Here is a 12054-nt window from a genome sequence, read left to right as displayed (position 1 = left end):
AATCTTACGTTGTTCGTTTGACGTCCGCCACAGACTATATACTCTTCGCTGACAAATAGAACATTATTTTTTTATCTTTTACATCGAACTTTGTGTATCGACATTTCGATGCTTTTCCTTTTTCATATTCACGGTTGGCGTAAAATTATTCAAGATATTAAAAGTTACTTTTACATGCAAAAAATCAATACGCTTCTTCAAACATCGAAGCGATGTGAATCAGCTGTTCCTGTTTTACCTCGCGTTCCAAGCATCGTAACGTTTTTGAACATAGATTGCAGTGTCGTGTATCTACGGTGCGTTAACTTTTTCGAAGATTAAACTAGTACTTGTTGATTTTGAACAACGATTGGTAGGATTTAATTAATGGAAGAAATTCATCGACGTAGTTTAACGTTCGTATTATCATATCGTCGTTCCGATGCACGTGCAAACAAGCGTGCAAGAGAAAATTCTTTTCCCTGTGATACTTCTGCGTTCGTACGAGCAGTGCTGTACGCTCGACATAATCTCGCACGGAAAAAATCTTTCGCGCTAAATATTCAATTATTCGTTTTAAATATTCATTTCAAGACGAATATTAAGCGATTAACTTCCGGCAACGTGCTATATTTCGGTTTAAATTTATCTTCGGAAAATAAGCAGAACTGAATAACAGAATTGGAAAGTGAAAGGTGACCTTCCTGCGGCATCACGGACAAAACACGACGGCAACAATGACGAATAACATTTGAAAATGTGACGAAGTGTTATTGACCCGATTAATCTCATTAACATTTGGATATTGAATGACGTTCTAAACGACATCGGGAATCGTTTTCTTCATCTATACAATTACATAACGATACATCGTTATTCCCAACCGGATAATAACAACAGCAATGACAACGATAAATATAAATAATAATCGCCATAAATAACGGTCATTTCAATTTAGTTATTAAAATACTAAATTTCGTTTTGAATATCACTTTACCTATTTACTTTACAATGCAACAAATTCGTATAAAATCCAGCCAAGTGTCGAAATTTTTCCTAGATAGAAAATACGGTCTCTTAACAATTACTATGCGGCGTACAATGGTATTGTAACGTTGCGTGTATACCGATTCGAGGAACAATTAAAAGTAGCGGCTGTTATAGCCGTCGGTGATAGCCGAGAGGGCTAATAGAGGGGAAGTATCGGGCGCCGTGTTGGCGGTGGTAAAACGGTGGTTAGGGGCGTACGCTCGGATTTACCAATTACCCTACCGAGCCCGACAAATCAGAGTTCAATTAACAAATTTCATAGGTGCTCGGTCATGAAAAGCCCAGCGAACACGTAACTTAGAAGCATCCTACCTAAAACATCAGCCGGCCCTGCATATTTTTCACATTTCTCATTCCTTTTTTATTGCTCCATCTTTTTCTGGGTATACTATGTAAACAATGCGTGTACGATATCCGTTCTTTCTTATTTTTTAAACAAGCCGTTTATTTATTATTCCCATTGCATGGCTGACGTAATTTTACTGTTCACGTTTTGCGATTGTTTACTGGTAATATGGCATCGTACATGTCGTTTAAATTGTTATCGATACACATCGCGATAACTTTTGATGTCTGTAATAAAAAGTTGAAAGCGAGAGGTCTAGGCCCTTTGTTAATGGCAATACCGACTGTTGATTTTATTGCAATTAAAATTTAGTGCTCGCATAATTATAGAAACATATCAGCGACGTTTATATGCATTGTGTTATACAACGTGGAAATTCAAAGTGAAGGATATCATTCCTTATATAGACAGACGTATTTATTCGCCATTAAGCAAAGGTAAGCGCAGTTATTCGGTGGCTAAGTCTGCAGAGCATTCGCCCTCAAACCTCCACGTATTCCAGGTTCGAATCTCTATCTATACGCCTCGATAATTCTCTCTACATCTAAATAACACAGCGTTTAATGCAGGTTGTGTGTGGTTTAATTTTCTTTCTTTACATCAAGTTTCCCTTTTACTTCTCTATTTCCTCCACATGAGGAGGTACACTTTCCTACTCGCTGTACCCCATTACACGATACGCGGTCCTTCGAGTAAATACTGAATACTCTTTCGCAAAAATATATTGGAAAATGAAGGAAAAGAAGGAAAAAATATTAATATAAAAAGGGTTTGGACCTTCGTAGATGAGAAATGACACGTACGATGCGGCATTCCAAAGAAGGAAACATAGGTCGACAGCGTTGAATAACCTCGAAAAATGTTCTCCCGCAGGCGGTGATCCGCGTGGGGCACAGGGTTGAAGGGTTTGCACCTTGAACAGTGGCTCGGCTCGTAAGAGACGGCGGCGGTGTCGTCGCTTCGTGATCGCGGTGGGGCCGTCGACGGAGTACGGTGGTCATTCGGGGGCGCAGTGGCTCGTATTGTCGCGCGTACCGATTCGTACGACAATTAAAACTGGCGGGCAATCTGGCTCGGTCTCCCGTGGTGGTGGGTGGTAGCGGCGGCGGTGGCGGTGAAGGCAGTGGGAGCGGCGGAGGGGGCGGCAGCAATGGTGGCAGCAACGGGGGTGGCGGCGGATCCAGCGGCGGTGCTCGGGGCACAGAGTCGGCTGCCGCTTCCGCCGTATCCGTGGCCGTGGATAACGTCGCCGGTCAACCGAGTGGTCCGCAGATAATCGATTGGGAGGAACCCGATCGTTACTCCTTCTACGACTCCGATCGTTTCGAAGAGGATTCTTTGTGCAGCTGGAGCAGCGAACCGGCCTCGTTGTGCAATAACTGGAGGGGATGGCGACGACCCACCGCCGGTTTGGGCACCACCAAGAAGCCCACGGAAGGTGAGTCGAGTTTTTGTATCGGACGATGTCGTTGGGTATAGCGTGCCCGGAGTTTCTTGGTCATTCGAGGTCAGACAGGAGATGCGTTTGTAGAAGAATATCGTTGTTCGCGCGAAATAGTTTGTTCGCCGGGACTGTGACCTCGAATGACTAACCGATCTAAGGTATATCGACGGATAACACGTGGGTTTAGTACGATCACTCGTTTTCATACCGGGTGATGTATCGTAGTTTCGATTCGCAAATTATCGGTGGAAGAATATCGCGTCGACGCGTTTCGGTTTTAAGGAATTTTTATAAATTTTAAAAACTTATTTTTATAGGTTGATCGGTGTGAAATTGTATAATTCTAAGGAATTTAGTAATTTTAATATCGAAACATTCCTCTTCCCTTCTTTTTTTGATGTATCCACTGGTTAAATCAGACACTGTGTATAATTGCGAATAGCGGGACGAGGAAGTAACAGGAAAGCTTTTGTTTGCGACACGCTTGAATTTGGTAATTTGTTATTCCGAGGTGTCTTTAAATTTAACCATTGACTTCGCGTCCAGCCGTGTGGTCCGACGCAGTAGGTCCATTATCTTCGGTAGCCTAAGAGGTATGCATTGTCACTGTGTCCGCAAGATGAACGTGTGGCAATGCATTGTAATTCTCGCGTCTCTTTAAGCGTCGTTCAAAATGCCCGCATATTCTATGACGCATACAAATTCCACGTTGGCTCGAGTGAGCAAGGTTAATGATTTCTCATCTTCCTGATGCATCGTCACGTTTCTTCGTGCTGTTTTATTCTTACGGATCTCTTGTATTTCGCAATCGGTGACGTTAGACTTCTCTCGAAGGGGCTCGATGATTTTCAGTTGATCGATATTAATATCGGTTTCTTCGCCTCGCTAGGCCGGCATAGCAGACAGATTTCCACGCGGAAATATCTACATAGGAGAAAGTAGGCGCTATAATAGAGGGCGGGAAGTTTGAGACGTATCCCCATTGCTGCGGAACACCTTCCGTTTGGAGACTTACCGTAAAACCGTCTTGAGGTGAATCGAAGCGTCGAAACGATGATCGAAGTTTTTTCCTCTTCTGGCAACTGTAATTGAGTTGGCACGTGGCCGATGCTCACGCGCGACGTAAATTACTTTCTTACCGTTGCTCGAGAGCGTGCATTACACCTTGTAATAATAATTTGTTACATGGTTGTGCGTTGTGAGTCGAAGCGTGAAGCCGAGGTCAATTATTTTACCGCAGCGTCGATTCGACCGCGGCTGTCGTAAAAACACGTTCCCTGCAGTTACGCAATTTTTGTAGAAAATGACGTCTGGTAGATCAAATCGACGATGGTTTAATAAATTTTATACCGTCTCATTGTGATACGTGGAAGTACTTACGACTTCCTTATGAATTCCTTACGACACCGAAGATATTTTTCTCCTCGCCTTTACAATCGCATTGCATTGATAATAAGGAAGAAGATAGCAGATACCGTGGCCGAGCTACTATGTGATATCTCGCCTTCGTGTAAACAATATCCCTGTCTTCACAGTTCTATCTTAACTGTAAGAGATAGAAGGAAATCATTAACAAACACCGTTTCATAATATCGAAACTTTATCGAGCATGCGAGATTGTGTTTACCTCGAACCAAACGTACAGATATGTACGCGTTGAAGTGTATTATTGTCGTTATACGCGTTCGCAAAACATCGTGTTCCGTTATGTCATCATATATGTATATAACTGGGCATTCCGTTGGCAGAATTCTTATTTTCTCCTAGCTGAAAATGTTCCAAGATGTTGCATGTGATTGATTATACATAGCTATAATTCACACATATACATACGATTACGTTCATAACCTAACTTGTAGACTCGAAGAAGACGCAACATCCTCCAACGGTTTGTTTTTGAACTAAACGTAAACCGTTGTCCGCACGATTCCCGTGGTTACATGTTTTGCAAAAGTGTAGTACAGATTCTACTAATCTTCGAGTATACATAGACGCAGGGATTAATTCGTTGCTGTAGAACCAATCACAAGCAGGTTGGGGTTTCCGATCGAAACAGACCATTCGTGTAGCCGTGTCTCTCGCGTCGTCCTTTGGCCGCGCGCACACTTTCGCGCATCAGGAGCCTGCGCGCGCGTATACGCGCGTGTATTTACTCGGAACAGAAGGGAAGTCAGATTTCACTTCATCCTCGCCGCTTCTCTGTGGTATATATATTCCTTTCCTTTTTCTCCACGGTCCTTGCACCGCGGCGAGGCGATCAAGGCCGAGAAAAAGACCAAACGGAGAGCAAGATAGAGAGGGAGAGAACGAATCGTACTCGCTCTCATTCGCGCGCGTAAACACTCCGCCTCGCGTCCGAGATTTCGTGCCCGCCTGCCTCAACCGTCGTCGAATGTTATCAGGTGAAACGGTTTACCACTGAAATACGTCGAACGTATGCATACCGAGAAGATTAACGCGTTCGTTCCAAAACACTTGATCTAGTGAATTTTACGGCGTCGTGTGACAATCAGTTTGCTGGTTCACCCTGTGGAAATAGTGATGTGCTTACGTGTTTTGTGGTTATGTACGTTGCGATTTAATCTGTATGGATGTTGAAATAATTGGAAAAAGGCAAAGGAAGAGTTAGAATAAATAACAAGAGACATTGAATTACTAGAAATTAAATCTGTAAAAAATAATTCGATTAAAATTTCGATTACTTTATTTCGGAATAAAGTAATAAAATATGTACATCGTTTCCGAATCGTTATTGTTTCTCTTTACTACGCGTTCACCTTTTCGCATTTATTCGCAATTTAAAACAAGTGACCCTGTACGTTAAACACGATTATGAAAATGGCCACATTTTTAATACGCTCGGAAGATGTACCGGAACGTCGTAACGGTTCTTCCATAGAAGCACGTGGCTATTTTTAGACACGGTCCATTTGTGCCGCCGAAGAAACACCGTTCCAAGTGCGTTGTGCTTTAATTTTCTGTTAATAAGCATGCACGCACGCGTGCAGGGTTTTGAACTGTTTCCCTCGTTGCCGGTTACGACACGCGTTTCCTTCTTTTATTTACATGGGGCCACCCCTTTAAGAATTGCGACCACGTAGAGAAAGTATCTCATTTTACTTTCCCGGCGCATGCGCGTACACGGAGCGCATACATTTAGAAAGTATATACGTTCGTTCCCGGAGACGTGTTCCATGTATCGTTCCACGACCGGTCACGTCGGTTTTCCAAATGATCAGGTGATCGTTTCTACCTAGAATTTTCAAGGTTATCATTCATCTGCAAGTATGTTGTCACGCGATGGCAACTTGCAGCTTTCTGGCACGCGGAACCCTTTGATTACAAACTCTTTCTTCCTTACCGATGCTACTCTGCGAGCGCTAATACAATCTACGTTTAGTTTCGCGCATGCGCCGATAAGATGTCGGAGGAACGCTCTTTCGTTATGGAAACTGTTCTTCTATTAAAACTTTTTATCCTTCTATTTACATTTTTCTTGACAAAACTTTTTATTTTTCCAAGTATATTCTTCTCGTTTAGATTTCTTAAGTTCCAGCTTCGATTTAAATTCAAACCAGATTCGTAATTTCACTTAACCTCAAAAGTGCAAATGCAGATCGAAAGTCACGCGGCGGATTCGACTTTTCTCGACAGATTCATTCGTTAATGAAAGCAAATGGAATACTCGGTTGATTGTCCATTACGGCGGTCGAACCGATACTGTTCCGATTTCATTAACGGTCGCGTGACGAGCAACGGCGTCGACGTCGTCACATCACCCGGTATGCAGTAAGTGAGCAACCCTGGCGTACATCTATGACACGCCTATACCTATTTGGAAGCGTGACAGCTCGAGACGGTGTACGGTCACGCGCGCCACGCCATCCGGATTTCAATTAGACTAATGCATCGGTAACGTAGCGAGAAGAGAGTGTACACGTTCTCGCCTCTTCGTATTGCACCTTTCGCAAGATGCACGAAGTATAAGATCTCGGAACTTGACGTGTGCGAAGATATATTGATTTTCTAAAGTACGTAGAATGATTAGATGAAACCGATAAATCTCATCGAACTGGTCGATATCGAAGTGTCGATAATTGCGACAGCATTATTCTAACTGTCGCCTGACTGCCATTAAAATGAGAAATATAAATTTCGCGTAATATTTCAGAATTACCAAACGAATGCTGTACGAGCACACAGCACGGTCGAGTAGCTTCTAAAGAAATCATAAGGCAAGAGGTTAATTGTGCAGCGAATGATTATTTTCTGTCGACAGCGCGTGGCAATTATCGGTGGTCCACGCGTGTGCACCGTAGTGCCGCGTAAATTACTAAACGTGTGCGATAATCGGAGTTCAGCACGCAGCTGGATGCAAATCTGCACGGTGTTTCACAAAGTTGTTCCCTGTAATTCACGTGAAAAGCAGTCAGTCGTTAAAATCGCCTCTCCATCTTCTGTTCGTTTTTCCCGTCATTTGCCATCGACATTTAAGTCACCGTTCCTCGGCCATCCGTGTCGAATCCGTGTTAAATCCGTGCATCGATCTGACACTTGGTCCACTTCTTGGTGCATTTGGAATTTTCACGGGGAAAAGGAAACTCGCTGGAAACGCGCGATATCAAAAAGGTTAAAAAACGGCTCTCTGCCTCTGGTTCGTCCCTCGAAACGTCGGCTGTCGTGCAAAACAATGGCGGGTGTTGCAGGATGTATTGCTAAGAGTAGAAAAAGAAACAATAGCGAGAAGGGGAAGGTTGAAGCAGGAGGGGTGGGCTAGTAACGATGGGACGAGAAGTAGTACGGAAAGAAGGCGGGCGGGAGGGATGGACGGCGGGGGTGGAGAGGGTGAAACGAGCCGTTGCTCGAGGGTGACAAAGGGTGGTCGCGAGAGATGAAGAGCGGGGTCTGAAGGGAAGCTTTCGCTGGTCGATGGTGCTGTAGCTCGCGTTTTGCGAACACCCTGCGATCGTAGGCGAACGAAGATACGCGAAAACAGATGTATGTTTGCAGATAAGGTTATAAGTTCTGTGCTATGGATAGATAATTTGATATCAAAATGGCGGATAAGTTGATAGCGTATCTTGTTTGGATAGGTTGAATAGTTTATACAATTGAAGTAAAGTGTTTATTTAAGTAAGATTAATATAGAGACTGCATGGTGGAGTCCGTGGAATAGCTCGTGTGAACCCCTCTTTCCGTGCAGACACTTCGTTACCTTGTCGATCGGAAACGATAAGATGTTTAGGGTGACGTTTAGCGTTATTGCGAGGGTCGCGTTAAATACGTGCTTGTTAGTACGGTATTTATTTCCGAGACAATGCGGTACGTTGCAAATGCAACCAAGGCCGTAATGTAATTTAACATTAGATACTAAACGTCACGGGTAAATGTTACAACCCTGGTCTGCTGACCCGCGTTCTCGACAACGGAACGGCTTCGCCGAACTTCTCATCTTACAGTTGCCGTTTATATTACGAGGAATGATAAGACGGTCTTCGTGCATCGAGGTCGGAAGAGTGTTTTCGTGCATTTTGTTCCATATATGCTTCCATTTAATTTAGAGAAAAAACGGTGAAAATACATTGTACCGATATCAGGAGCGCAGCTCGGATCCACAGGATAGGAAGCTGGAGTATTACCATGCCAACGTTTAACTCAATAAACGTCCTAACTCAACTCTGTTTTAACATACTGATTGAATTTTAATCGCGATCATCTGAAAAACTATGGAGTATCTGCCCCTGTAATGCCGTGTACTTATAATCAGGATAACAAAATAGACAAGCATGCAGAGTTTCGAGCAAATCGAAGTCCGGAAGGTCTCGCTCTCTTGTTAGATTAAATGGCTCCGACCATTTGTATTTCCGCTTCACGTGAAAACGATTGCGGTACTCGGTATCGATATACGATTCACGTATACGAGCTCGAGTTTTGTACTCCAGCAATATCTCGGTTATGCGTATCTTTCTTTTCCTTTTTTCCTCTCTTCTTTCTTTTTCGCTTTTTATATTCCCCGTTGAAGAACGTTGCACTGACAATGATTCATCGTGGAGTGCACCGAAGATAAATATTTCATAGGTTCGGAGATAGAGATTAGAAAAATGGACCTGTGGACGTTTTTTAAATAAATGTCGGACGTTTGTTAGGTTTACGTTAAATCGTTCGAATACCGCCATTTTTCTCCTATTGCTTTCTTTTATCCCATTGTGTCCGGCGGCAATGGTGTATACAGGTTGAGATATTTGAGCGAGACATACACCATCTAACGTGTAGCCATTTTGCACATTGCACACTTATATTCCAGGAAAACTTAAGTTCGTGCGAATCACGTTGATTCATCAAGTTGATAACTTTGATACGCGATATCGCTTATTGCGCGAGTTCCCTTCAACGTTAACCAAAATGGACGCTTGGGACACAAGGTGTCCTTGACACCTTCATCCACCTCGTTAGAATTCTACTGCCATACTCAATTTTTTTATCTCGGCATATCCTAACAGAATATATTTTACTCTTATAATTATAGATTAAAACGAGTTCCAAGATGGCATCCTATTTTTCTACGCGTATACAGGGTGACTCATTCCTCTCGAGAGACAACGGAGTTGTCCTCCTATAATCTTTCCTGTTCCTCTATTCTATTGGCACACGATTCTCGATCGAAGGACACAAAGAAGCCTTTTCCTAGGTTGTCCCGTCAAATGAAATACCCTGTACAAACTTATCACGCGCTCGCTTTATCCGGCAACCATTGCTCCATTGGCGAGCCATTGACAGGGCCCTGATTCCAATTTGCTCGCAAGCGAGACGATTCGAGCAACGCCGATCGAACGGCCGATATCGGATTTGGATAATTCCATTCGTCGTCCGATAATTGAATCTATCCGAGCATATCCGGTCCCACGGTCGGATACTGCTCGGGAAGATTCATCGGGATCCATCGCAGACACATCGATGAGAAACGTGCCTGCTTCCCGTCCGCTTGGAAATATTTTCCACCGGAAAATCGGCCGGATTAAATCCCCCGCCTCGTGGCTCATTTGCATTTTTGCGTCGATTACGTGCGCCCGCCTAAACGATCTCCTATTCGCTTTACGCTACATCCGCTGGCTGCTTGTTTTAATTGCACGCGGCTGTTTCGGGGGACGAAGCTGGAGCTTGGGTCCACGGTTTCATCCCTGAAATTCACTAGATTCTTGTTCCTAGGAATTGGGACCACGGTTTCATTCGTTGAATTCGCTAGATTCTTGTTCCTAGGAACATCGAATATATTTTATATAATGATATTCGTGTATTAAACGTGAAGCGTTTATCGAATATTAAATTATATTAAATATTTATTTATTTATTTATTTATTTGACGGGTAAATATCGTTTATAAAGAAGCAATACAGTAAAATAAAAATAATTAAAAAATAAAAATATAGAAGCACAATTTCATACAAACTTATGCAGGAGGATACATTGTTCTACATCATAAGTACGCAAAAGGAGACTGCGAAGTACTGCAGTGCTTATAACTGAAGATTTGTAGCCTCTAGCAATCCGATTGCCTCAGCTTTAAAACTATCTGAGGATAAATTGGAAAAGTTTAATTCAGCAAGTCAGTTGGCTAGAAAATATTCAAGAAATATTATTATTTTTGATGTTGGAGTGCCGCCAATGGTATTAACTATACTTCAGTTAATGATACAGCGGTACTTCGAGAAAGGAAAGTCTAAGGTGTCAACATATAATTCAAAATGATTTTCATGATATTGGGATTATGGGTAACAAGAAATAACTATCTTTATTTTATAATTATCTTTATTCTATCCTTAGGAAGATTAAGTAGTTATTGGTAGTTAGGTAGTTATTTTACAATTAAAACTCACAATCCCAATACTAACCTTCTTCCTTCATTCGTTCCTGTTGGGATTATGGGTAAAAAGAAATAATTATCTTTATTCTGTCCTTAGGAAGGTATATCTTATGTATGCTAACTGTTCGAAGGATGGACAAAACTAGAGTGATTAAAAAGGTTATGCGATTGCAGCTCATCCTGATCCCCTAATACTTACCTAACACGTGAAGTAAACACTTCTTAAATTTAATAAATTTAAAAAAAAATTTTAAATTTAATAAATTAATAAGTCTTAAATTTAAGTGTCAAAGCACTTGGTATAGTCATAACTTTTTATATTTAAGATTTTTCAAAAAGTGGAGTTAATCGATTGGTGCAGTGATGAAGGGTTCATCTATTTCTCCTAAGAGATTGATTTTTATATAAACTTTAAAAGACGTATCTTATTTTCCACACATGATTTAAGTTTTCTTCTCATCTTGTTCATACGAAGAGATTCATATTTTTCACGCTTCCGGTGGCGAACTAGCATTTTCTTACTCGAAGCTTGTTAGCAGTGATGTAGAATTAAACAAGGTAGGAGCGAGTTGCAGATCAGTGGAGGATTTTATTAGCTCGCTGGAAATTTAGCGTCGATTCTATCGTCGGTTGAATTTATATTTTCGCCGTGTGTTACGCGACTGTACGTGGCTGAACACGCGTGCCCTTTCCCGTGCACTGGCGTACGAGGAGCGCGAGATTTGCATGCGAAGAACGTGCGTCCAGACGGGGGGATTCCTCTTCCTCTTTCTCTCTCCGCTGGTGAAAATATTTCGCGCATAAATCGCTTCCACGAGATTCGTGGATGCCATTTTCGCGGAAAATTATGTAACCTCTGGTGCATCGAGCTGAATTTCCAGATACTTTGTTCGCTCGCTCGCGTTATAGTTTGTTCTGATTCCGACTGATTTTCTACGGTGTTAACGATAAAAGAAGATAAGCAATTTCGAATGTAGTTGCACAATTGTTGCAACCGCACGATTAATTTAATCGACATGCTTCGAACGAAAGTTTCCATTTTGTATTATTGCGCCATTTCGAAACGTAATTACTCTTTGTTCGAATCGTTGGCGATGAAATTGTTAAAAAGTTTCAAACATTCGTGTTAATAGTCCGGTATTTTTGTCCAGGAATTACAGATTATAGTGGTAACTGTGATCTAACGGTTTGATAAATATTTCCCAATCCTTTTTTCTTTATTTTACGTTTGTGCAACAACGTTGAAACGCACTGTACAGTTAGGAGAACAATTAAATAAACGATCGGGTGGAGCGTGAAAAACTTAGTCGCCGGTTTCCCTAGGTTTCGACACTAGCGCCACCGTTACCGTGAATTCGCGGTACATGTAAATTG

The 12054-nt window shown here is 42.1% G+C and overlaps 1 protein-coding gene across 1 annotated transcript in view; it reads left to right on the top strand.

The window, feature by feature from the left end:
* Nucleotides 1–2347: 2347 nt before the first annotated feature.
* The window catches only part of LOC108554913 (uncharacterized), a gene marked incomplete at its 5' end in the record, with an annotated part of 110774 nt that continues 101067 nt past the window's right edge, over nucleotides 2348–12054 (top strand). Inside the window, one exon of the mRNA XM_017910331.1 lies at nucleotides 2348–2813. Within this exon, the coding sequence (XP_017765820.1) occupies nucleotides 2348–2813 (466 nt within the window). The remainder of the gene's footprint in view (nucleotides 2814–12054) is intronic.

Source organism: Eufriesea mexicana, unplaced genomic scaffold (assembly GCF_001483705.2).
Source record: "Eufriesea mexicana isolate 0111107269 unplaced genomic scaffold, ASM148370v2 scaffold100, whole genome shotgun sequence".
Taxonomy (NCBI): Eukaryota; Metazoa; Arthropoda; class Insecta; order Hymenoptera; family Apidae; genus Eufriesea; species Eufriesea mexicana.
Note: the sequence above shows the minus strand (reverse complement) of the source record. Positions and strands in the feature narration are given on the sequence as shown.